This window comes from Passer domesticus, chromosome 2 (genome assembly GCF_036417665.1).
Source record: "Passer domesticus isolate bPasDom1 chromosome 2, bPasDom1.hap1, whole genome shotgun sequence".
Taxonomy (NCBI): Eukaryota; Metazoa; Chordata; class Aves; order Passeriformes; family Passeridae; genus Passer; species Passer domesticus.
This window is the reverse complement of record NC_087475.1, coordinates 64,680,062-64,707,564: the sequence shown is the minus strand read 5'-3', so window position 1 is coordinate 64,707,564 and position 27,503 is coordinate 64,680,062. Positions and strand designations below refer to the sequence as shown.

Below are 27,503 nucleotides of genomic sequence, written 5' to 3'. Positions count from 1 at the left end.
GTGCAGCACTTGCTTCCCAGTCCTCTTCAGCCCCTGTGGATCTAAAACATGAATGTAACATTTTGATGGATTTTCCTCTATCTGTAGTACTCCAAGTGGAATAACAGAATAGTGGTTTCACAGCATCACCCTGGGAATCTGTTTCCTGCCCTGAGAGATGCCCCAAGGCCACACTTGGAGGATGGGTTGGTGACAGAGGACTGTGTGGGATCCAGGCTTGGGTCAGGCTATGCCACGGGAGTTTTTGAGTTGAGTCTGGCAATAAATGAAATCTGGACTTTTCCTGGGGGCAGTTTTAAAGACAGATAGTGACAGCAACAAAAAAACTGAGCCTGACAGTGAGTTAATAAGTGGTGTGAGAAATTGGTGCTGGGGCTAAGTTCAAGTTTGCAGGGTAGGTGTATCTAACATGTTGTTTGATGTCTTCTGCTGTGGGAAGAATAGTGCAATTCTCTGGTGTGAAGCAAAGCAAAGAAAGCAGGAGTTCCACTTCCACTGGATGAGGTTAATGCCATGACACTGATGAAATGACAGCTGTTTCCACACACAGAATTGTAGGCTAAGAGCCCAAATCAAGCAGTTTTTTCACTGACAGTGACTGTTCTCATTATGTATTTTTTAATAGACAAAATTCAAAAGGACTGAGAAACTACGAGAATAAGACCACCTCTTCTTTTTTCAGGCTGATGAAATTTATATGAATTAAAAAAAAGAAAATAAAAACAAAAAAATGAAAATATGATTGAGGGAAGACTAAAGATTTTGCACATCCTTGTTGTAATGCAATAGTTGTCCTATGCATATGTCATAGGGAAGACAGCTTAAGGAACACCAGGAAAATGATGCATGAGGTCCAAAGAGATAATCTCACTGTGTATATATTTTCTGCAGTGGTGTATGAAGATCTTAGCAGTAAAGTCTCTTCCCTGTGGACTCTGAATGTATGATAAGAGCCTGCCTCTGTGCACAGCTGACCTGTGGGGGCTGCTGTCACAGGTCAGCTGCTCAGCTGACTGCAGTGGCTCAGAGGTGCTGCATCAGCATGTTCAGAGTGGACTTGCCAGTCTGTGAGATGCCACCTCTGCCCCCAGATGTCACCCTTTTGGTATCCGCAGACTTAAAATTCTCCTGAGGTAGAGTCAGTACCCTGCATGGGGCCTGGTGGAGATTCACACTCAGAAAAGGCATGCCAGGGAGCCAAAGCAGGAGTGGGGAGCAGCACTGTGGCAGCATATTTTCCTCCCAGACAACTCCATGAACCAACAAATTAAATGCATTTGCTGTTGACATGGAATACAAAGTAAGTTAAAAACTGGTGCCCCCAAATGCTTGTCTAACTGTCTATCACAGGCTCTTACAGTGCCAAGTGAAGGCTGCCAAGTAAATGACATAGGAAGAGGTCCTTATATGAGCACATTGCCAGCTGAAGTTCTGCTGCTGATCTGACTGAAATGACAGGGAACCAAACAGAAGATAAAAACATAAAGATGTTTATGAAGTTACCACGCTGACTTCTTATAAGAAGTCTTGTTTTCAGAAAGAGTGGTGTGTTTGAGTAGGCAAGAGGGTTGAGATGAAATGGGAATTTGTGGAGTGAATAACGTGGAAGAACATGGTTTTGCAAAGGCCACCCCAGCTTGTGATGTGCCCCCAGGCTGGGCAGAGAAGCACAGTTGTGTGTGTTTGCACATGTTGCACATACTTCCTCCTGCATGCACTGCACTGCACACAAGTTCACCCAAAGTAAGAAAACCCTCCTACTCAGGCAGCCCCACTCTTGCATCCCTGTGTGGTGAAATGGTCCTGCTCCACCATGACAGGCAGGGCAGAAAGGGTGGGTGGGTGTTCCCATGTCCCTCTGCTAGCAGGGTAAAACAAAAAACCTTTATTCTTTGGAAAAACCTCTATTCTTCAGAAGCTGATCTGCTCTCACAGCTTCAGGTTATAATCCCTTTTGGTGACATCACAGGTACTGCTGAGGCCGCCAAGGTGATGTCACAATGAGAAGCTTGTGACTGTAAATGGGGAGTAAGCCACAAGAACAGATGACCTCAAATTAAGCTAATAACCTGTTATTATATAAGTGTTCCCAATACTTATATAAATGTACCCGTAACAAAAAATAAGAAAGAAAAAAGGCCCAATGACCTATCAGGATATGTGAAGATGTGTGTAAAGTGACACTTCTCACAGACCCACAGATCCTTTATTAGTGTGTCTTGCCTCTAAAAATCTTCTATCAGCTCAGTTTTTAAATCAACCTCAGAATCTTTCCTTATTTAAAGAGAAAAGCACAAAAGTTGTTCATATTTTGACATGTCAAATAATCACATACAGGCTTAGGCATAGCAAAGGATCCCAACCAAATACAATCTCCATTTTAGTGGCACGAATGTGTTAAGTAATTTGAGCATATAAGAACTTGGAAATATGTCTTTCCTGTGAAGCCCTCTGGGGTCCTTGGGGAGTACCATAGAATGGGTATATATCTGAAACTATCTAATTATTACCTGCTATATTCTTATGATAAATAGGAACTAATAAAATTGAAAACTATGTGCAATTGTATCATAGAAAAGCTTTATTGCAGATAAAAAAATGATACTTTATATGCTGAGCAAAATTCTTTGAAGTTGGAAATAATGTTCAGAGTCTCTAAGGCACTTTTTTGTAGATGTCTTGTCTCCACTCTTCTGCAGGTTTATTATTTTCCATGGCCAAATATTTATTACATTTTATCCTGGAATATTTTTAATGGATTCTTTTACTTTGATAGGATAAGAAGCACATTTAAATGCCTCTCGGGGTAAATTATTTCACATCAACACTAAAGCACAAAGTCTGGATCTTCAGTAGGTTTTTACATTATGCAAGTAGACATTTAAGGTACTTAATACTTTCTAACCTCTAGTGCCCTTTTTACACAGAGACAGGCAGTCAGCAGGGATTAATCTGATCCTAATTAACCACAAACTCTTCTGATATTTGGTCAGTGCACAGTAGCGTGCTGCCAGGTACACAGAGGTAAACTGATCTGGATTATCTGCCGGTCTATGTGTTTCACACAGGGAGGTCTGTGCTCCGTGTCGTGGGCTTCAAACGCAGGGGGAGGCTGCTGTGAGGAGCTGCAGCTGCAAGGAAAGGGGAAAGCACTCATCAGAAGGCTTCTTCTTAATGGCTTTCTATTAAGACTTCATTCTCAGAGAGGGCATTTGTTGGTGTGGCACCCTCCCAGACCAGATCCTTGCTCTCCGCCCTCTCCCAATGCAGGTGTCGCAAGCAGAACAGAAGCTCCAGACAAAGTTTATTAGAGAAGTGCTCTTATTGAGTCACGAGGTGCATAAAGAACCCCCTTGCTTTCTAAACTCCTCCTCAGAGAGGGATCTAGGTGCAGATGGATCCAGTCTTTGCCCCAGACTTTATGTTTAAAGGATTATATAGGTGTAATTGAATGTTTGTGCGAATTTGAACAGCAAGATTAAGAAAGGAAAACCAAATATATTTATATGAATAAAATAAAGTATTTTTTTATTGATGGTGATAATTATAATGATTAGACTAAAAGACTTTAATCAGAATGATTTACTACACAGTACAGATAGTTATAGTTACTAGTGCAGTGCACTATTTATTGAAGCAATATTGAAACAGCAATATTGAAGCTAGAAAAACAATTAAGTAGAGATTGATGTTACTCACCCATACCAGCAATTGTGGGCAAATCTATTCTGCTCAGCCTTGGGGGAGTCCCCAGCCAAGGGAGGAGTCTCCACACACTCTCCTAGAAGGGGTATATTAGATGTGCCTGCCATTAAAAAGTGGGATTTCATCCCATGGGAACAGTTGCCCCCTCTGAGTCACTGGTGTTGGGAGGTGATGGTGCTCCACTCTGCTGGGGTCAATCCATCCTCTGCTAAGGCAACAGAGAAAACTGGGAACATGAGGTGGCAGGGAAACCTTGTGCAGAGCCAAAGAATTCCTACCCAGTGTTAATGCTGGGTGCTAACAGCTCAGGCTCTTGATCTCCCTAAGAGTGACAGGGCCAGCCCAGCACTTTAATAGGGATCCAAGATACTAAAATAAAATTTTTTTGGGGGCAGGAAAGAATTGGACTTGCTGTCTGCAGGCTCTTGACAGACCCTCAGCTCTGTGGGACCTTGGCTTTTGAAATGTTATCTTATTTGTGATGGTCACCCAAGGCCTTATGCATTAGATCAAGGTAGGCTGATAGGATCACCCTTACAGCTCAGGGAAACAAGTTTAAAATTGAATTTTTAATTCTGTGTTGTTGCAAATGCTCATACAGAAGTCAAGAACAAGGAAATAGCAGACCAAAAGTCAGAGGAGGAGAATGTCCCAGAAATGGGATCCTGACAAGTTAACTTGCTGATCCTGACTTAGCTAACACAAGGAAAATTCACAAAGGAGCTACATGGAATTTCTTTAGTTAAAGTGGTGGTCAAGTTCTCTGAGCATAGTGGGATTCACTGCTTAGGGTTTACCTTTTTTCAGGCTTCTGCAAAGAGTAGAGCCAAAGGCCAGCTCAGGCCATGGGAATAGGCAAGCACATACTCACATGGACAAGTGCTGGCTTCCAGGGTAGTTTGTTTGCTTTCCAAGCTCATTCTTCTCTTTTTCCACTCAAGTCTGAAGCATTCCTCTCTGAGGCATGATAGTTCTTGGAGATCAAGAGAGTTAAAATAATCCCCGGAGAGGCAGTAATTTTGGGAAGCTGACCTCTCTTGTATCAGTGTGCAGTCTGCCTGGTATCCAGCCATTAGCTCTTTCTGACACAGCTGGAAATGGGCAGGAAAAGAGAGCTGACTCCAAGCTGAGCTTTCAGGGTTGTAACGCAGAGCCATTTCCTACAGAAAACAAGCACTGCCTTCTCCTCCTTTCAACAGAAGTCTGCTGGAATAGGCATCTAATAAAATAAGATTATTGTGTTTATGTTTGTAGTAAGCGGGACTACATTAGAGCTATGCTTGGTGACACAATGTTATTCTCAATTTTTCCTTGGGAAGACTGGGACACTGCATGGTTCAGGGTCTTGTGTGAAGCCACACAGAAGGCATGTGCCATTCAGTAGAGGATAGCTGCTGATCTTCCATCTAGAGTTGTTCCCTGTGCACTTTTGTCCAGAGATGCCTTTCACGCTGGGACCCTCAGCACTGTTGTATTCCCAGCCCCTGACATTGTACGTTTGGAAACAGTAAATCTGTTTTCTGGAATAAAACAAAATTAAACTGTTAAATTATCTTGTTTCATCTGACACACTACTAGTAATAGAGAAGAAAAAGTGTTAAAAAGCTAATTGGTCTGGTGAAGGTTGCTTCTCCAAGGGAACGACAATGCACTGATTCTGCTTGAGATGTGGCACAGCACATATGATCTCTGCATGGCTGTTGTAATTAAATGTAAAAAATTTATTTCTCAATGCTTCCCCCCCCCCCCCCCCCCCGCCCCCATGGTTAATGTCTATTTGTTGCTGCTTGGTCTCATAACAACTCTGTTAATTAGGAAAAAGTGTCAAAGGATGAGCTGATGAATGAATGGATGGATCCTGAATTAAGAAATTTTTCTTTTTCAATATTTCCTTTCTTTTAGAAATAGAACAGCTACAGCCTTCTTTAAGTGCTTTTGTCAAATATGGGGACATTTAATATTAAACTCTTTACTTCAGCACTTCAAGAAGAGAAAAAAATATCATAGATTGTTTGAGGGAAAAAAGAAAGCGCTAGCCGTTGTCACAGTGTCAAAAGTAATTATTTTTGATTGATCCATTTGCCTTGATCTTTATGACCCTCAAGAATTTCAAATACTTCCCAGTCAATCATTTAAATTCCTCAGTTAAATCCCATACCTCATTAAATAAAGAAATAAGGAGGGGTCTTGATATGCTTTTCTTTAGGCCTGTCACTCCAGAGTCTGAAAATACAGATCATGGAATCTTAAAATATTCTCAGTTTTCTTTTCCAATAGCAAAAAAAAAAGTTTCTCTATGCAGTTCATCATATTCTCTTCAGTGACACTTTCTTGCTGGAACCTCTTAGGACTAACTCCATGTACCACCTTCAGTGGTGGAAAGAGACTCTGAGACATGAAATTTACTGGTGACTCTGCCAATGTCACCAAACAACAAAGGATTGTAGGGTGAAAGGCAAAGGGAAGGAAAGGAAGGGTATACTTAGAAGACATATATCGAAAAATTTAAGATGTGTGTGAACATTTTTGGATGTGTACTGACTTCTAAAGGATTGAGATCTAATGGAAATACTGCAGAATGGGAAGAGGATCAAAGCATCAGACTATGGGATAGTGTATATTATATACAGTGCACAGATGCTGCACTTTTTCAGTGTTGAAATTATGCAAACAGACTCATTTCATAGGCATCATCTATTTCATCCCATTATACATAAAAGCCAACTCTTGCCCTGATCTTTGTCTTCCCATGAAAAATCATTTCTCATCTGAGAGTTCAGTCTACTTTTGTTCCTGCTTCCTTAAGATGGTATAGCTGGTTTGTTTTCCATTTTCAGTTTTTCACCTTTCATCTGCTTTTCCCATTCTCTTGTGATGCAATAAGAAATACAAACCACAATCTGGACCTCGGATGCTGTCACAGTGGAAGCTGAAATCAGAAGCAAATCAGAGCCTGAAAAGTATTTTGCTGCAATTTTTGTCTCACATTATTGTGCACTGTGATAACTTAAAGGGGAAAGGCACCAAACAGTCAGGTTGTGAAGAGGCTCAGAGTGCCGGCATTTAAACTTAGTCCTCAGAGAGAGCCCAGACCTCTCAAGTTTCTCTTCTCCTAGCAGGTAAGACCTCAGGCAGCGTGGTGGCCCTTGCCCAGATCTGATGGGCTTCCCCAGGGCAGCAGAGCAGCACTTTTCTCCTCTGGTGTGTGTCACATCACGCACCCTCATGTGGCCCACAGGGATGTCCCTGACGCACACACATACAGCTTGTGTGGAAACGTGCTACACCAAAGCTACAACATTTGCAAATCTGCTTTCTTGTCATCCTACTTGCCTCTCAGGCAGCACTTCCCAAGCTCTGGGATATAAGTGTCCCCTTGGAGAAGATCAGGGGAGATACCTTGCAGTGCCATGGCAGTTCCTGATCTCAGCCAGCACAGCTGATGGCCTTCAGCAGGACCTGCACTCTTCTACCTGTGGTTTTGCTCTGTGAAAAATCCAGATTGCATGTGGCACCTCCAGTGAAGCTCCCCAGAAAAACAATTATTATTTCAGTGGAAAGCTGTTGCTCTGTCCCTGAGACTGCTGTTCCCCAGAGTCTAGTTCTGAAAACCAGCAATAAGAAATAGGATTGACTGTTATTTCTATTACCTTTGGGAACATTCTTTTATGTAATTTAATTTAATTTGATTTTATTTATATAAAATCTTTTTTTTCTAGGTAACTTTTTTTTCATGTACCAAGAATCTTAACTCCTGTATCACAGACTGCAATCTGCTGTCTGTACATCTCATCAATCTTTATCTTGTCTTATTTTCTTTTTTTTATGTCAGTCCTTACATGATTGCACATCATTTCAGAAGATTTCACACTTCTGAATGTCCATATGGTTGTCAAAATCTTTTCTGATGCCACTTGTTTATGGCTTCAAAATAATCAACACAGATTCACACATCCTTTTTTTCCCCCCTGTTCCTTCTCCCAGTCCCTTTTGTACACAACTCCAATGAGATTAATTCACTTTTTTCTCCAAATGATGCTGCCAAAGTTAACACATCAGCAGAGAAGGCTTGGAGCAAAAATCTGTTCCATCTTGCTATGCTCTTCATTCATGTCAAGCTGCAATCTAGCTGTCACTCCAGAGAGCAGCCAATTTTGCTTTGGGCCATCTACCAAAAATGGCATAATCAGAAAGTGTTCTGGTGACCTGGCATGTCTAAGAGACAACGAGCCTCCATCGCAGAGAACACCAGCAGCTGCATCCCAGGGGTGTCAAGAAATGCTGAAAGCAGAGTTTTGCCCCCTGCAATCTGCTGGAGACAAGGTAAATATCAAATCCAGTGGATTTACTGAGGAGGTGCTGAAGAGAGGAGTGGGCAGGAAAAGAAAGGAGACATGGGTCCTCTCCTGATTCATTCTGGAGAAGGAAGGAGAGGAAGGAGAGGAAGGAGAGGAAGGAAGGAAGGAAGGAAGGAAGGAAGGAAGGAAGGAAGGAAGGAAGGAAGGAAGGAAGGAAGGAAGGAAGGAAGGAAGGAAGGAAGGAAGGAAGGAAGGAAGGAAGGAAGGAAGGAAGGAAGGAAGGAAGGAAGGAAGGAAGGAAGGAAGGAAGGAAGGAAGGAAGGAAGGAAGGAAGGAAGGAAGGAAGGAAGGAAGGAAGGAAGGAAGGAAGGAAGGAAGGAAGGAAGGAAGGAAGGAAGGAAGGAAGGAAGGAAGGAAGGAAGGAAGGAAGGAAGGAAGGAAGGAAGGAAGGAAGGAAGGAAGGAAGGAAGGAAGGAAGGAAGGAAGGAAGGAAGGAAGGAAGGAAGGATGTGGGGACTGGCAGCATGAATCCAAAAGAACTTATCTGCAAAGAAAGTGGTTAGAAAAGCAAACCAACCCGGAGCGAAGTTTATAAGTTTATCCTGGAAACTTGGAAAACACTATGCACTTGGGGCCTGCTGGCAATGTGACAGCTTCAGCATCCTTATCCCCCAGGGCTGATGGCTTCCCTCCACACTCCCTATCTCATCCTCAAAGAGCTGAATATTGCACAGCCCCACATGCCTGAAGCTGGCTCACCATCTGGGGCTAGAAAATGGGAGGAGGGTCACAGATGGTTCCCATCTTTCTGCTCCTCTCCTGTCCTGTGGCTTGTCCCAGCACTACCCTGAACTAGCAGTGGTTGTATCTGCTGCTGCTTCAGGCAGCTCCAGAAGTTCTTGCTTCAAAACTTCTGCAGAGTCTTTACACATGTGGCAGGGTGGCAACTGGCATCATCACCCATCCTGTGGGAAAACCACACGGCAATCAGCTCTTGAAAGAGAGCAAGGCAGCAAAGTGGAAGGGAGTGGGACTTGAATGGCAGAGGCTGCTTTTCTGTGGCTTTACATGGCACAACAGGGGAACACTGGCATCTAGTCAAATTCCATAACCAGGGGGACAGAGTAATTAGTTCAAGCTTTGCTTTCTTGTGACAAACTCCCCCTCAAAAGTAGGAAAAAGTGGGACTTGTAACCATGTAATGGTAAACCATGTGAAAAAAATTTCTTGCTCCTAATCACAGCCCAGTTTAAAAGAAAAAAAAAAAATGTCCATGCAACAGCACATGTAAACTGCAAAAAATGGCTGTTAATTCATGGAAGCAAGAGGAATTACAAAGTTGGTATTATGTGTTGCATTCTTAAAGAGTAGCTGTTCCGGGCAGCCCTGTCCCCAGGTTCATGGCACCTAAGGAGCAGGAGCTCTCCAGTAGCACTGCTAACCTCACAAGAAGCATTGTCTTGGCAGGACTTGGGTCATACTTAGCAGCTTATCTCCGTACCAGGAGGGCTGAAATTTTCATCAAAGTAAACAGAGGAATTCGTGACAGGCAGCCGGCTTACCGTGCCGTGCTCAGGGGCTCCTTCCCAGCGGATGCTCGGCTCCATCCCAAGAGCAGCCCCGTGGGCTGCGGCTGCTTCCTCGCCCTGGGCACCCACGGCAGAGCCCTTCGGGTCACGGAGCCGCTCCCTGGGCTGGGAGAGAGGGAGGGAGGGCAGAGAGGCAGAGCAGCGGGCTGGGAGCGCAGCGTGGGATCTGCGGGCAGCTCAGGCTGAGCCCCGGGGCCTGAGGCAGCAGGGCACCGAGCCGGGGTCAGGCCGAGGCAGCAGGGCACCGAGCCGGGGTCAGGCCGAGGCAGCCGGGCACCGAGCCGGGGTCAGGCCGAGGCAGCAGGGCACCCAGCCGGGGCCTGAGGGTGCCCCGGGGCCCCCGGGCGGCACCGCCCGGGCCGGCAGCTCCGTGCGCTGCCCGCCGTGTGCTCCAGCACCGCGAGGTGGCACTAGGCAGGCACTCGTGAGGGCTGGTGGCTTCCCGGCACCGCTGCCATCCCGTCACACGGCGCGGGCACTCCGCGTTGCCGCAGCCGGGAATGTTCTCTGGCCTGCCGAGCGGTCAGCTTGTGCCATACCCATTTCCATCGTCATTTCATTATGCGCCGTTAACTCGGCAGTTTTCATTCATGACGGGCAGATTGGATTAATGGCCTCCGCCTTCCAAGCTATTTTTCCATTTTATGCCCCATATATTCAGGGGGAAAGGGATTGAAAAGGACATCTGATTAAACCGGCAGCCATGCCTTAATGCGGGAGCCTGAGCCCCAGCAGGGGCAGGATGCACCTGCACAGCTGTGAAGCCCTCTAAGAATGCCTTTCTGCGGCCAAATTGGATCAATATTGCCTAGCTGTAAATTGCTTAAAAAAAAAAATAAAATAGCAGCAGTTTGAATACTGTTCTTGAGCTCCAAGGCCAGCCCAGCACTGTTTGAGTTGGGTCTACAAGCTTCAGAGATGCCCCACAAGTCACCAGACACAGCGCAGGCGGCCTGGCTTCCCTCCTGGCCTGCCGCAGCTGTGGGACACAGGCAGCCCCCTGTGCACGGGGCTGTTATCTGAACTGAAGGGAGAACTGCTCTGCAGCCCAGCTGAGAGGTGTATTTTACAGCGTGACCCTGGGAGGCTGAGTTTCATGCTGTGGTGTGTCCAAGGGAACGGGGGATGACAGGAAGATGCAAAAAGTGTGGTGGGAGAGTGTTGGAGACAGAGAGGCCAAAGCTTGATGTGGCCTCTTCCATGGTGGGAACGGTCCTAGGGGTGAAGGGCACCATCAGGAAGTGTCTTGGTGAAAGCTGCTTGGAGTGCTCCAAAACACAGACAATAAGCAATCAAACAATCCAGTGTCTGAACCTGCTCCCTGTCCCACTTCCATTTACCACTGAAGACATATTCCTCCACAGGATTTATGCCTTGGAAGGCTGCAAGGCTTTCCAAAACAAGCAGTCAGATTCCTCCACAGCTATCTCCCAACCTGTTGGTTCCTGAGCTCAGAGGGACACAATCCTTCCCAGCTACTGAGGCAACATGGCCCAGAAGCCTGCACTGACTTCTGGAACAGAAAGTGTTCAGTGAAACTGGGTGAAGGCTGCAAATAAATGTGTCTTTCTTCTCATGCAGGGAACAAATTCAGTGCTGCTCATTGCCCTGAGCTGCTGTGGAAACCTGAGGAACTAAGAGAGATTCAACAAGAAATCTGACAAATTGAAGGAGGATAAATCCATTGGTAGCACAATGTAGCAGTTGGTCACACAGTGATCTGAGCAGTTTTTGGCTCATGAAGCCTGGACTCTGTGTAAATTTAGCAATTTGCACTATGCCGAATGCTGGAAGCTAGGAAAGAATGCCACAGGGAGGATTGCTCTGTACTCAAATGACACCTGGGCTCAGATGAGAGACAAGTCACTATCCAAACAGAGATAAGTTTGAGGATTTTTTTTGGGAAGAGTCAACATGGTTTTATAAAAGGAAATTGCACCTCTTAAATCTATTTGGGGCTTCAGAAGGCATCAACAAAGAAGTGTAGAGAGCTAAGAACAGTTTCCCAAAGCCCTTCATCAAAGCCTTTACAAGAAATCCTGCTGTGATGGTTTTAGAGGTAAGGCTATGTGAATACAGGGCTGATTAAAAGGCAGGAAACAGAAGGTAGAAATAAATAGCCAGCTCTGACAGTGGAAGGAGGTTGGCAGTGGAGTCATGCAGGGATTTGTACTCAAGCTTACATTGCTCAGCATGACTTAAACCTGGAGAAGGGGGGGCTTTGTGAGATGGGAGTTTGTTGAGGTTATTAAGCATCCGAGACAGTAAAGATGATGAACAACTGGGAAAGCTACAGAAGAATTTCAGAGCAGACAGCAATTGGGTAATAAAAAGACAGAAGAAACTCAGTGTAGCTTATTCAAAAATTAATTACATTAAAAAAATCTAATTTTACATACATGATAGTAGGGTCTCAACTGACTTTTTCTGCTTGGGAATTGAACTTTAGGGCTATGTAAATATCTATGAAAAGGGTAGCTCAGTGCTCAGCTGCAGCCAAAGTAGCAAGTTCCATTACTAGGAGAGAAACAGAATAAAATAGAAAGCACCTTCAAACTGTTCTGTACATTTATACAGTACATCTAAATCTCAAAAAACTCTATGTATTTATGGAACCTCTAGTTCAAAATGCACACAGCACAGAAAGGTAACAGAGGGGTAACAAGAACAAACAAAAGCATGGAATGGTTTTCCTATTAAGAATGAGTTACTGGCTTAAGATTTCTCAACTTGATAGGAAAAACAATAATCTGATTTCTGCAGTAGTTAACACATGCACTCTTTGAAACTGCTTCCTAAGCCCTTTGTGGGGTGGGACTCTCTTCCCAACACCTGGGTAGCTCCATTCTGTTGGGCAGATGGGATGGCCAGTGCCAAAGCTCAGGCTGCTAAACCTGAAAATCACTCCTGGAAGACCTCAGCACTCTCATGATGTAAAATCAGATGATTTAGAGATATGATAAGGCAGTTGAGTCCAGAGATGGGTTCATGGCTGGATACAGGTTCTTTATGGAAGGATGGAAGACGGTGACAAGGTTTGTGCTCTAAGCAACTGAGTGGCACAAATTTGTGCATGTTGTGAGGAAGCAGAGGGTGAGAAACTCAAGAGCTCATGGGCCAGGAGAAGCTAACAAAAGGGATATTGCTGTGGGCATCTCCCACAACCCAATCAATCAATAAGCAAAGACAAACAGAACCTTCCTTAAACAACTCAGGAATTATTCAGGACAGACTAAAAAATTTCCTGTCTTCTGTAACTGGAAAAATCTGCCAGCTGGAAAAACCTCTGCCTTCAGTCACAGGGTCGTCACTCACAAGACATTCTATTAGGCCTGCCATGTGTCTGCATCTAGCAAAGTTCTGAGGAGAAAATGACTAATCACACTAGAAGAATGAGTCAGGGAAGCAGAAAGCTGCCCATGCACAAGTCCACGGGGCTGGGTGGGCTACCCACTGGCACTGCAAGAGAAACTGGCCAATGTGATGGCCATGACAGATACACCAAAGGAGAGGGCTCCCACTCACAGAGACCTTCACTGGCTGGAGAAAGGTGCCAGTGAGAACCTCACTGAGTTCAAAAAAAGCAAATGCAAGCCCAGCACCTGGCATGGACTAACCTGGTACGACCAGCACAGGAGGAAGCATCTCCTGCCTAGAGAGTAGAAAGAGACCTTGGGGGCCCAGTAAACAGCAAGATGAACATGGTTGAGCAGGGCAAGCTTGCAGTGATAAGGCCAACAGGATACTGGGTGGTTTGAGCAAGGGAGCTGCCAGCAGGTTGACGGAAATTCTTCTTGGCAGCTGAGCACTCATCATCCACATCCATACATCTGTGTAGTTTTGGGATCGTCAGTACAAGAGTGATATCGACAAACCCGAGAGAGTTCGGAGGGTCAGGGAGTGAGAAGACCAAGGCTGCAGGAGCAACTGCAGTCTTTCAGGACCTAAAGTGGGAAGACCTACAGAGAAGACAGAGCTTGGATTTCTCACAGGTGCTCAGTGAAACAAGAGGGAAAGATCACAATTTTTGACATGGGAAATTGTCACTGCAGATTAGGAAGCAATTCTTCACCATTACAGCTGGTAAGCACTGGCACACATTGCCCAGAGACACAGTGAAATTGCCACCTTTAAATACTTTCAAATCTGACTAGACAAGGTCCTGAACAACTTGATTTAACTCCAAAGCTCAAGGCTTGAGCAGCCTTATGCCTGCTTTCAGCAGATGCCTTGGACTAGATGACCTCCAGAGGCCTGTTCCAACTACTGATGTTTCTACAGCTCTGTAAGTGCCATAAAAATATATATAAACCCCACAATGTTAAACCATAAAACCATGAAAACAAAACAAAGCCAAACCTACCCAGCTTTGCATATACCATGCAATGCTGACATGCAGATGTGTCCCATGGGGGGAATAAAGAAATGCATAAAGGTAACACCACGCACTGATGAAAATAAGAGGAAAGGATGATTATGAAGACCAAAGTACATCAAACAAACCCAGATGGGATCTGAGCATGCAAGATTACCAATATGTGTCACAGCTCCTATTTTATCATTCAGCTCTACTAGAGAAAATGATTTACAACACCACAGTGAGAATCAAAAGACCCAGTCTGCAGAGGCAAAACTGATTTCAACAAAAAATATTTTTGCTGTGTTTATTTTGTAATTATCCCACCAACACACACCACCAAAAGCTGTAGAGGTTGTGGCACTGCAGTCATTTTGGAAGCCTAGTTAAAATACCTGTAAGTCTTCAATACTTTGTAAATGAACACACAGAAGGTTACGTAAAACTGACTTTTCATCTATTTTATTTCACAGAAGCAGTGCATTCTGGAGTGAGAAGGAGAAAAAGTTCAGGAAAAACCTGCAGTTCTCAAAATACACTGTTCAAATCAATAAGTAAATGACATGAAATTTGTACATATTCAAGTCTCTGAAGAGATAAGCCCCTTCTTAAATAATGGGAAGAGAATTAATGACACCTACCTTCAGTGAAACACGCTTCATAATCTGGCTTTCTTTTTATAGACAGAAAGTTTTCTGTATGCTATCACCTCTGTTTTTCCTTCCAGTAGGACACTCATTTTTTTACAAGATTTGGTTACAAGCACCATCAATGTAAACAATTAAAACTTTAATCTTTAGTTAGGTATCAGTACAGAGAAAAGAGACAGAACCTCTGGGGACAGTACAAATGCAGAGTCTGTGGACACTCATTTGGCTCTCTTCCCATCAGGATTAATGTGGCAAAATCTGGAGCTGAGATGCTCAAGGAGCTGCTGGTTAATAACACACAAGAACTTCATGACTGACACTGGAGCTGTCCTGTGCTTCCCTGTGGATCTCCAACACCAGTGCTTCCTGCTGCAGCAGGCATCAGCCCCCTGATGTGATGGACTCCTTCTACAGGCATGCCTTAGCAGAATAATGGTTCAGAGCCTCCTCTTCATTAAAAACCCCAATCAGCTTTTTGTCAGGAGTGTTGGTGTGATGCCAGGATCAGACAGCTACATCAGCTCAAAAAAGTTATTTATTTCATGTCCAGATTGAATGTTTTCTGTATTATTAAAATATTGTGAAAACACCATGATTATGGACAGAAAATGAAGAAGTATAAATTTAAACCTGTGGATGCTGACTGTCCTAAGCATCACTGTTTGTATAGTGAACTGCAAGCTGATGGAAAAAGTGGCTAGTCTGACTTCATAGTGTTTGATATATATTTTGGCAGGGTACAAACAATAACATGGGAATATAACTTTAGATAAATCACGTTCATGTGTTCCAGGGAGGGATTTGATCTAAAGGTCATGACAGTCAGAGGAAAGACAGCATGGGGCCCGAAGGAGCACAGAGCAGGTAAACACACTATGACAAATTCTTCATTAGTGCTATTTTTGGTCCCAGAAGGAGAACAGTTTACCCAAAACTGCAGTAAGCCTAAACAGTTTTAGAGGGCAGGAGAAGGCTGATAATCTGTGCTCTTTACTTTGAATAGATTTTCTTATTTATTCATTGTGTTTAGCACAAAAGACAAAGTCTGCCCTGGGTAAATGCTATGACAGCATCTCACAGAGAGGAGACTTGGTCTGTTGCCTTTTTTCCTGTGTGAAGAAAACAAGAGCAAAAGGAAAAAGCCTTGAACATCCCTCTGGGCTCGGGGTGAAGGTTTTTCCCCTAAAAACCTGTACTCATTTTCCTCTAGACTTTCTTCCAGAACAGTTTGTAAAAACCATGCACTTACCTAAACAGGCCAGGGGAGCTGTTCCAGTAATGTTTTGTAACTATTATTTACAGTATGTCTGTCCTTTTCCGCTTTTTTTTCCCCCCTCCAAAGCAGAAATTCTTTTGATTAAAATTACCTGGCAATACCACAAATATCTTTATCTGAAAATGAGTTTTTGTTCCACACACCACAATGCCATCATGGTAGATCTTCAGCATTTATACCTGTATATATACATCCAGCATTATACATACACCTTTTAACATGGTCATTTCCCCAGTGGCTCGAGCAGAGCTGTGATCAGTGACACTTGTCAGCCAAAAATATAACTTTTCAGAACACACATAAAAAATTGTTAGTATGACTTAAATCCTGGTGAAGGATATTCATATTAGCAGCTTTTCATTTTTTTTTTAAAAACAAAAATTTAATTAGAGCAGAACAGGTTATCAAAAATGCATATTTCAAAAACATCTTCTGAAAGCCAGAAAATTTGACTTGTTTCCCCTTTGGGGAGAGGTATTCAAGAAGAAATAAGTTTTATCCAGAAAGAAGTATGCTTGCACTGGAAATACGAAGAAAAAGTTTCTGCACTGATTATTTCTAACAGAGAAATAACAACCCCTTAAAAAACAGGGAGCTGTCTTTTATTTGGGTCTAATGGTGCAGCAATATATAAAAATGCTGGATTATCTTTCTTGGCTTGTATTCCAAACAGGCGAGCTGCATTGCCTGAGTTAGGAGCAGCAAACATGGTTTACTCAGGTTATCGCTGTCTGCACAAGTGGTTCAGGGAACAGCCCAGAGGGCTCCCTTCTAGCTGAACAGGATGGGCTTTCTGGGTGAGGGGTCTGAAAATTTCTCTAAGGTCTCTCTTTTGGCACTTTCTGCATCCTGGTCTGACAAATCAAAAGATACAGTGGAATTTCGTCTTCCCTGGGGAAGGAGTGGCGCTTCTTCTGAAGAAGTTTCTATAAATACATTGGCAGCAAAAGGAGGGCTAAGGAGTCTCTATTCTTTGCTGGATGCACAGGGTAGCACAGTGTAAATGAGGAAAATGCTGAGGTACCCAGTGCCTTTTTAGCCTCAGTATTTAACACCAAAGCCAGCTGCCCCCAGCATACCCTGCAATGACAGCTGGAAGTTAGGGATGAGGAGCTGAGTCATCACCTGTGAGGAAAGGGTTAATGACCTTCTGTCCCAGTTAGACACACATCTATGTGCCCTGATGTGATGCACCTGAGAGTACTGTGGGAGCTGGCAAAAGATCTTGCCAAACCCCTGTCAACCCTTTTCCAGCAGTTTTGGTTTACTGAAGTCCTGGTTGACAGGAAGTTAGGAAAGGTGATACCCATCTACAAGAAAGGTTGGAAGGATGATCTGGGGAACTACAGGCCTATCAGCCTCACCTTGGCACTGGGGAAAGGTGTGGAGCAGATAATCCTGAGTGCCATCACATGGCATGTACAGGACAACCAAGGGCTCAGGCTCAGCCAGTATCAGTTTATGAAAAGCAGGTCCTACTTGACCAACCTGATCTCCTTCTATGACAACGTGATCCACTCAGTAGGTGAGGGAAAGTCTGTGGATGGTGTCTACCCAGACTTTAGGAAAGCATTTGAAACTGTCTCCCACAGCACTGTCCTGGAGAAACTGGTTGCTCATGGCTTGGATGGGGGAACTCTTAACTGAATAAAACTGGCTGGATGGGCAGGCCCAGAGAGTGGTGGTGGATGGAACTACATCCAGTTGGCTGCTGGTAACTGGTGGTGTTCCCCAGGGCTCAGCAGTGGTGCCAGCTCTGTTTCACATCTTCATTGGTGATCTGGATGAGTGGATTGAGCGCATCCTCGGTTCACAGATGACACCAAGGTGGGTGGGAGTGTCTATCTCCTGCAGAGCAGGAAGGCTCTCCAGAGGGATTGTGACAGACTGGATCAATGGGCTGAGGACAGTCTTGTAGAGCTCAGTAAGGTGATCCAAGTGCTGGGTCCTGCACTTGAGTCAAAACAATCCCACGCATTGCAACAGGCTGGGGGAAGAGTGGCTGGAAAAGGACCTGGGGTTGCTGGTCAATAGCCAGCTGAACATGATCCAGCTGTGCCCAGGTGCCCAAGAAGGCCAATGGCATTCTGGCCTATATCAGGAACAGTGTGGCCAATGGGACCCCTGTACTTGGCACTGGTGAAAGCTGCACCTTGAATCATTGTGCTCAGTTCTGTGCTCCTCAATTCAGGAAGGACATTAAGGGGCCAGAGCATGTCTAGAGAAGGGCAATGGAGGTGGTGAAGGGTTTGGAGCAAAAGTCTCATAAGGAACAGCTGAGGGAACTGGGATTAGTTTAGTTTGGAGGAAAGAAGGCTCAGGGGTTACCTCACCGATCTCTACAACTACCAGAGAAGAGGTTGCAATGAAGTGGGGGTTGGTCTCTTCTGCCATATCTTAAGTGCAACAATGAGAGGAAACGGCCTTAAATTGCACCAGGGGACGGTCATATTAGATATTAGGAAAAAAAAATATTCACTGAAAGGGTGGTCAGACCTTAGAATAAATTGTCCACGGAGTTGGTGGGGTCAGTGTCTGGAAGTGTTTAAGAGGTGTCAGGATGTGGCACTTGGGGATATTGTTTAGGGGCGATTATGGCAGTGCTAGGTTGTCACTTGGACTAAGATGATCTTGAAGACCTCTTTCAACCTTGATGTTTGTGTGATTCTGCCCCAGCTCACCACTGCCAGCTCTCAAAGGTTGGAAGGAAAGTGTTTCCTCACAAGAAACTTCTTGCCTGACCCTACTGAGGCTGTGCTGCTGGGACCTGCTGGGCTTAGAGCTGCCTTTGGAACCTGTGAACGGGAAATAAGACCCCTTTCTTTTCCTACCTATCCTGAGTTAAGGGAATTTCTCAGAAAAGTTAAAGCAGATTGTTTTCACAAATTAGTCTACATTTTCTGCCAAATTAAAATGGAATACTATGTGCCTCTTCTGGTATTTCCTTCACCATCAGTCCAAGGGCTGGTCAGAAAACATCCACCTTGCGCTGCTGTGCAAAAACTTCTGTGCTGATCACATCCTCCATTGCCAAGATAGAGGGTGCAATCTTAGACTGCTTTACTGTACCCGGTTTGGGAATGCCAGTCTCAGAGGGTTCTGAGTAATTTCTTCAAATATTTAACACTCTTCTGGCATCACCTTCTCCTCAGCAAGGAACCTTCTTGTAACCTCAGGGTGGACCCACTGCTGTCATTCACAAGTAGAATACGTTTCCTCTGGAAGATGTAAGTTAGAGAAACCTCAGATGTAAAATTCTTCCTCATTAACTGGTGAAGCCAGGCAAACACGATCATCCAGAGAATAGGGAGCTGCTCTCAAGGGCTGCTTGTGTTGCTCAGAGAGAGATGCTGATGTGAAAGAGCTGGAAGACCATTCTGAAAGAGAAGGCAGTGAACCATCAGCTGACTCAAAAGTATTGCACATGGCTGATAAAGGCCTTCCACTGGTGGCTGCCTGTTTAGCCCTACTGAGAGTTTGTTTCTGTGATGGAAGAGAGTCTTCCAACTCACTGCAAAATCCATTGAGGGCAGAGTATGCAGAAACCACAGACAGGTCTGAGAAGGACAGCTTCATCCCTGTGTCCACATCAGTCTCTTGGGCATCCTCTAAGTCATTAATGTTAAGCTTGGGACTGCATTTCCATGTTTTTAACCTGGTTGCAGGTGACCCAGTATTTAAAAACTGAAATGGTTCACTGAAATGAAATGTCTCTGATGCTGAAGAGGAGTTCACTGTGGGCAAGCAGAACAGAGACTTGCTTCGTTGAAATGACCAAGAAATGCTGGAGGCATTCCTGGATCTGCGTGTGAAGTCTCCTAGATCACTATGTCTCAAGTCCTGCTGGGAGAAACCAAGATAATGACCAAGGCCATTAGTGTGATGTTCCTTTTTTTGACCCATTTCTTGTGGCTGCTCAGAGACAGATCGGTGGCTCTGAGGAAGGAAGGCTGGCAGAGTGGTGAAGTGGGAATCTGTTGACACAGATGGATATGGTTGCTTGTTCTGCTTTGCAGACTTCCTACACCAACTGTGTGCTTGCTGCAGTCAAGAGAGGGAAAGAAGAAGATCACATTAATACAGAATTGGCAGTTTTACAACCCTAAGTCTCCATTGCTGAGTTGTTACTGCAAATAATTATGAAGCAGGCTTCAGTCAGTATGCTGGCAGCAAATGTTTCACTGCAATAACAAAGACAAACCACCCTGCCAAAATCCCAAATATTTACATAAGGAGCCTCAAAGACAACAAGAATAAATGGTAGAGAAGCCTTGCCTTGTGGGCTGAATTACGCTAGCTTGAATTTCTCACTTCCTATTGACTTATTCAGATTCATTCATATTCTGTCTTCCAACATTACTACTTTAGTGGACAGCTTAACTAAAAAATAAAGAAATTGAAGAAGTATATTATATTATTATAATTTCTCATTTCTTCCTTCATTTTTTTTGTTTTGTCCTCCTTTAAAACATCAGAAAGCCTTCAGCAAGTTCATTCAGTCTCCTCAATGGAAATTTACTAATTCTTTCAACTCTTTCACATTTTCTTTCTTACCTAGTCAGCTCTATTAACTAGCATACAGTGACATTACAGACACATGTTCAGTTTGCTTGTAGACACCTGGGCTGAGGACCCAAACTCATGGTTATGATCCAAATCTGGAGCTGAATCCCAGTCCCAGGGCAGGATTCAGTTGCCTACCCATCAGATACTCAAACATTTGAACAGGAAAAGCACATGTGACAAATGATAAGCCAACATCCTTCTCAAGGAAGAGCTAGAGTGAGGTGGCTTTCCTATGGAATTCATGTCTGGGTAACTGAACTGTGTTTGAGCAATCGTAAGGTTTTTCACCTTTGCCCTTATTTCAGTGAGGCTTTTAGAAATTAGCCTTTAAAAAAGTTTAATTTAAAGTCTTCTTAATGGAATTTCTTGCATAATACAAAATGCTTGATCTGTGCTCCAAAAGGGACAGGAACTAATGGGACAAAGTGCAAGATCATATTCTTGAGAATAAACAATAATCTCAGCTATGGGACTTGTCAGTTGGAAACAGGAGAGGAGAAAGAACTGGGTATCTTGATCTGTTTCTGCTATTAAAGAAACAAGGCTGTGACAACATGATATTGGGCAGTCTCAAGTGAGTTGAAAAAACACTGTGGACAACACTGTTAAGTGTACTGCATACGATTCCAATCACACCTATGTAAAAATGAATAAATCTGAACTGAAAACAATGGAGCCACAGGGAAAAAAAAATATGAACTATCCATTAAAAAAAACAGAACCACAAACTAATAAAAGGTTTCTAATAACAACAGAAAGAGAAGAATCTTCTGGGGTGAGTAATGGATAAAGACAGACCCTGCTCGTTTTACCAAACAGATTATATGACATGACAGAAAGAGCTGAGACCTGGCAACCAAGGAGGTTCTTTGTACCCAGTCTCTAAAAGAGCTCCATACATTGCTGCTTCTAACATCTTGCTAGTGCACATCACATTGTCTTAGTGACCCAGATCTGTCATAGCCATATTCTGGCTTTTACTGAAGTGATTTTATGGGCAAAAAAAGGGTTTTCACATCTGCAAAAAATGCTTGGTTCTTGGATCTCTTACTAGAGATTATAGGACAGCCAAACCATAGAAGTAATTTAGATACTGTAGGTGAGTAAATATACATATGAATACTATATATATACATATATAAATATCTGTAATAAGGTGTGTTAATTCATAACCTATTTCTGTGTAATATAGTAAGCTGTTTCCCTTAATGTCATAAAGAATTATATGAATGAAGAAATTGAGGACAAAAGAGTCAAATGTAATGAGTTAGCTGTCAGCAAATAACATTATTTTTTTAATGCAATATGTGAGCCAATTTGGTTAAAAATTACTTTGCAAGATAAAAAGCTTGTCCATGAAGAATATACTAGCTGTTTTCTTAACTAAAGACATTTTTGGATAACATAGAAATAACCTGACATGTTGAAAGTCCACAAACAGATAACTGCACTATTTTGATGTGTTTGACCAAGAAAACACTCATTATATTTTGTTAGTGTTGACAAAAGACACCCTTTTTTTGTCTCTGTAGTAGCTCTGTTATGAGATACACTACATGAGCTCAACCACCATGCTCAATGAATCAATTCCCAAAATCATTTTGGGAACAGATCTATCCTTGCACTGCAGAGAGTTCCGGGGCCAGTACCTTTACCTTGTGCAGGTCACACCATCTGTCTACCACAGATATGTCAGGCAGAGCCCACAGACATCATAAATAAGATTTAACTGTCTAGTTAATACAGACAGTGGGGTCTGGAGAGCAATTCAGCTTTTTCTGAAAAAAATCTTGTGTGTGGTTGGTTAGCTGAATTGTTTTCATGTCCTTGGGCTGTACTACACTGAGAACACACACTGTAGCTGATAACCTACTTTAGGTAGGATGTTAGTTTTAGGGTTTTGCTATTTTAAACCTTTTTTTCCTAGTTCTTTTAATGTTTCTGCATACAGATAGAGGCACTTCATTTTACACAAAGTATTTGCTGTTAATCTTGCTCCTGGGTCACAGCTCCTGGTCAAGCCCAGTTGGCCTGGCAGGAGGTGATGGTGGATGGTGAGGAGAAACGAGCAAGCACAGCCTGCCCCCAGAATGGCTGCCTGCAGGGCAGACCAAGCAACATCACTAATACAGCTCATTTCTGAACAGATGTTTACAGGAGGAACTGCTCACCTCAATAATTTTTTTCAGAAGAGTTAAGATTAAAAATACCTATTTTCCAATGCTGGTCTTCATTATATGGGCAGAAATAGGAAATAATGGGGATATTAATAATAGTAAATATAATTTTAATACTTTAATCTTAAAGCAATGTAACTGAAGACTTTCCTGGCTGTGAGAACACCAGGCAGCTCAAGCAGCAGTGATGTGCTACAGGCAGAACACTGTTCCACAGGTAGCGTTTCAGAAGATCCATCCCACAAAATACTAGTGAATAAAGATTACAGGCTAATCCTGTATTGTAGAGAACTGGATTATGTGGACTAATAAGACTTTTCTATATCTACATTCTCTAACTTGTCAGAGATCACAGAAGGGATTCAGTGATTTAGCCAGGATTACAAGTCAGGCAAAACTAGCTCCCTGTCCTGTGCCAAGGCCAGTGACTGTGCTCCCCTGTGCCACCTTGGGATGGCACACCGAGTGCTGCACGCAGCCTGTGCGCTCATGTGACAGCTCCTCCTCAGTTCCTGGAGGAAGCTTCTCTGCCCCCTTAATCCTGCGACTGGCTTTGAAAACAGCTGCATCTTTTCTGAGCTCTTTTCTTTTTCAGGTCCTCATAGTCAGCCTTCTCACAGCTTGCTAACACCCTCAGCATTGCCTGCTGCCTCCCTGCTGCCTGGCAGAGCCCTGCCTGGCACAGCCGTGCTGCCTGCAACAGGCACAAACACCAGGGAGATGCCAGAGAGCGCATCAGTCATCCGAGAGGACAAAGGCACAATGCAAAGTGACACATTGATTTTGACCAAAATTCCAAATGCAGGGAAGTAGATTTGTCAGACCTTGCCACAAAGATGTGCAGCAAACCTGGCCACTGACTGAACAGATTAGCTCTCTAACAGAACAGATTTTTTCATCTGGTGCTAATCTGCTGCTCATTTATAATCTCTGCACAAATCTTTGTGAAGCCTGGAGGGATTTAGAGTCTTTGTGTTTTACAATGGGCTGCAGAAGAATTTCATGATGAATATCCGGGAATGCCATAAACAACTTGGGGTGAACCTTTCAGAAAAGCACTTTCAACTTGGGCTGCCGGGACCTAACAGAAAAAATCCATGAGTACTGCTGCAGTCTATTTTAAGTTATCTGCTTTTTAAGAAAGCAGATAGAGATCTCCTTAAGCATTATCTGCATTAAGAACTGCCAGCAAGGCTTTGCTGAGGTCAGGACCCAGCAAGCACAGCAATGACATCACCATCTCGAGCCCAGATTTTGCCTGCCTTGCTCAACAGGAGTGTGATGGTGTTTGTTTAATTGTATTAAAACCAGTGGAACTGATCCAGAGGAAAAAAAAATCAACACAAGAAGGAGTGGCAGAGATTAGTCCTCAGTATCATCATAATAAGTCTTACTTGAAAGGCAAACAGTCAGAAGCACAGCATTTCAAAAAGGCAAAATGCACAGATGTGATTAAAAATTGAACCTCTTTGAAAAGTGGCTTGTAATATGTTTACAAAAATAGAAAAGCTGAGTGCTTTGTAACACAAAATATATTCATTCTCAAGAATTTTTGCTGTGTGTATTGATTTGTAAGAGATCCTAGTATGCCATTGAACTTAACTGGATAAAGTACCTTAGGCTGAAGAAAAACAAGTAAAAATCTCTTATATGAGTTAGGGACTGATTCTCATGCTCCCCCAAAACCCAGACATTAGCATTAAGGACAACCAAACACTTAGGTCACAAAAAGGAAAGGAAAAAATAAAATAAAAAATTTTGTAAAGCAGGAGACTAGTATTAGATTTGCAGATTAATTAAATCAGTTCATGGCACCTCCCTCGACTGAATCAATTTTTGCTCTGAAAGTGTGTCTTTTTCACCACTTTCAGAAGAAAATAAATGTAATTTTTGTAAAGATGCCCTGTACACATCTTTGCCTAGAACAGTTTGGGTTGGAAGAGACTTTAAAGATTGTACAGCTACAACGCCCCTGCCATGGGCTGGGACACCTTCCACTAGACCAGGTTGCTCAAAGCCCCATCCAGCCTGGCACAGAACACTTCCAGGGAAGGGGAATTCACAATTTCTCTGGGCAGCCTATGCCAGTGGATGCTTTTCTCTCCTTTCTTCCTCTTTGTGCTCAATTCTGCTCTATCTGCACTATTATGTATAATAATTCTGCAAGCTTGAAGGTCTTTTCTCACCTCCATTTTATTTCCTGCAGATTAAATTGTTCTCTGCAAAAGTGCCCTTTCTTTGCCTGTTTTTGTCTTTTTGCCTTCTCTGACCCTGGTTTAGCTGCCTTTCTTTCTCTTTTCCACTTGTATTTAACTGAGTTCTCTTTTCCTAGCTCCTTGTGTCAGCTATGGCTGCTACCTCTGCCCCTGAAACACACGACACCACTTCTCACCTCAAGATTACAGTTGCCCCATACAGATAAGAACATTGGCCGATTAATTCAGCAAATCAGCTAAAAAAAGAATCCCTCTACCTCCTCATAAGCTGTGATCTGTTAACATTTGCAGTGTTATTTCAAGGATGCCTTAAAAAGCAACACTAGGCAGAAAATAGCCACCTCATAAACTGCACGGGGACTCTCTGGCATGTAAAACAGCAGCAGGTCCTGTGCTTAAGTGCTGAGTCTCTGCCTAGGTAAGACATTAATTTTTCTGGTGTCCACCTTCCTTCTGGGTATGTTTGCATGTCCCACCTCACGCAGAGTGGCTAGGAAATCCTGCCAAAATATTATTTTACTTTCCCTACTCTATCCAGAGATGTTATCATAATTTAAAGAAGCCATCTGTGCACTTTCTCCTCTCTGCTCACTATCCTTGCTTCCTAAACATGCGTGACCAAGCCAGTCCAATCAGTTACCAACCTTTCCTGCTTCCCACATTGCATTGCCAGGAGTGCAAATTGATTAGCACTTCATCTGTCTCAGTGTGGATTATGCCCAGAGGCAGCCAAGAATCTGGACAAGACCTATAAATCCAGCAGTATACTCACTATACCAATGCATGGTATATTCTTAGCTGCATTATTTACATATTCTTCCCACTGCTCTGATAAAGCTCCCCAGAGCTCCTGCTTCTTGGCTTAGCTCTGGTGAAGCAGTGGGGGTGTATTCCCATAGGATGCAATCGTGTTCCTGAGCCTTGCTCTTGATCCAGCCAACTGAGCCCTTTGCCTCAGCTGTTATATAGCTGCACCCTTGGAGCAATTTGCCAATCTGTAAAAGCCACTGTGACAAAAAATAGTTCTGAAGGGCTTCCCTGCAAATGAAGGAATAGTTTCTTGGCATTAAACAGATTTATCTTACCCACGAATAACTTTGTTGTCTCTTGAACTGACTTTATCTAAGCCCCTTGATAATTGCATTTACAAAATGGATTAAGAACATGGATCAATCTGGCTGGCAAGTATCCAAGTCCCTGTCAGGACAAGCAAGAGGTCACGTCTTGTTAGCTTAAACATGGAAGTATACTCAAACTTCAAACTTCAAAAAAATTTAACAGGGATGTTAATCTACCATTTTTGGTACAATTATAATTTTCAAAAGCTGCAGTATCTGTATAAAGTAAACAAAACCATTCTGATGATTACTAACTATCAACTGATGTGGAGACTGAAAAATACTGAGACGTCATTGTTTACATTTATATAACTGGGAAGAAATCAAAGTAATCATCAATGTTGTGGCATGGATAATATTGCTAATAGCAACTCTCTCTGAGAAGTCAAACTGTAGTCTTGTTACTTTCAAAGGTAGATATTATAATTGCTTTAACTTAGAATGAATTAAATTAATATAAGGAGTTCATGGATCACCAAATCCAATGTTTCCTATAACCCATGCTCCATCATTTCCTCTCCCTAACTGACCATCCTGCCTTAAATTAAGGTATTAACTTGCTTGCATCTGCTGGTGGCTGTTATGTAGTTAGCTGTGAATATGTACTACGATCTATTTATTGGCAGGTTCTCGTTTCTGTATCAAAACAATCACTGAGTAAACCAGCCTTTTCCTGCTCCTGCTGTTTATCATGTGATCTGTCTTCAAGTCAGAGCTCCCTTCAGACTTACTTTGGTTGGGCACAGGTGACCCTGCTCTTCCAGTTTCCCTCTGCAGGACTGTCTCTCCATTCCTCTGCATGGGGTGAGAGCCTTTCCTGGTCCCTGCCCCTTTCTGGAGTCCAGAGCTGAAGAAAGGTGTGGCCCTTGGGATCCTGTGCAACCTCCCATGCTTCCTATGGCACAGTAACTCTGGTACCCATCAGAGACTGCAATTTTCTTTTCATGGTCATGTTGCACTGGTGGCTGTAGATATCTAAGAAACAGGAAATTTTCCCTTTGCTTTAGCCTTAGAGCTCCACTTCTTTTTGTACAGCCTTGCTTAAAACCCACATACCAGGACATAGTTTTCATGACTTTAAAATGGCATAAGTTAGATCCAAAGGCTTTGTTTTCCTTCCACTTTGCATATATTAAACTTGTTTTACTTCACAAACTTCCAGAGTGATAAATTCCATTTCTGTAACTTCATTTGCCATTTTGTCCTCCTGCTCATAACCATCATCCTCACCCAAAACAAGAAATGAAAATCAATTGTACTTGCAGGCCATACTTAGGCAGGTTTCTGCTCTTCTCTTTGGTTCATATGGCTAAAATCTTATTCTGATTTTCTTTGCTCAGCAAGTCTCACTTTACCTCTGTACTGCCTGACAGTTGTTATTTCTGAAAATTTGCTGGGTTTAAACCAAAAGCCCTATTTAAAAGCCCTATTTTTTTTTGTTTGTTTTACCCTTCCCTTCAATTTGCTTGAAACCAGTGTAAGGTCCCATAAACCAAAGTTATATCACACAGCAGAAACCTCCTGACAAAGAACAGGGAAAAGAGGACATAG

General features: G+C 43.2%; 1 protein-coding gene and 2 long non-coding RNA genes across 4 annotated transcripts in view; 1 reads left to right on the top strand and 2 right to left on the bottom strand.

Moving 5' to 3' along the window:
• Positions 1–2,563: 2,563 nt before the first annotated feature.
• Positions 2,564–8,170, bottom strand: LOC135294066 (uncharacterized). Of its 2 annotated transcripts, XR_010356240.1 has the most exons (3): positions 5,864–8,170; positions 3,700–5,225; positions 2,564–3,131 (listed from the first exon to the last, which is right to left on the bottom strand). It is a non-coding gene; the product is annotated as an uncharacterized LOC135294066 (long non-coding RNA). The 2 variants fall into 2 exon arrangements; XR_010356239.1 differs by lacking the exon at positions 5,864–8,170 and having other exon boundaries at positions 3,700–5,464.
• A 1,889-nt stretch (positions 8,171–10,059) lies between these two features.
• On the top strand, positions 10,060–14,916 carry LOC135294065 (uncharacterized). The gene is made up of 2 exons (XR_010356238.1): positions 10,060–11,651; positions 14,841–14,916. It is a non-coding gene; the product is annotated as an uncharacterized LOC135294065 (long non-coding RNA).
• The window catches only part of FAM124A (family with sequence similarity 124 member A), a 41,345-nt gene continuing 28,237 nt past the window's right edge, over positions 14,396–27,503 (bottom strand). Inside the window, exon 4 of the mRNA XM_064408851.1 lies at positions 14,396–19,916. Within this exon, the coding sequence (XP_064264921.1) occupies positions 19,119–19,916 (798 nt within the window). The 3' untranslated portion in view covers positions 14,396–19,118. The remainder of the gene's footprint in view (positions 19,917–27,503) is intronic.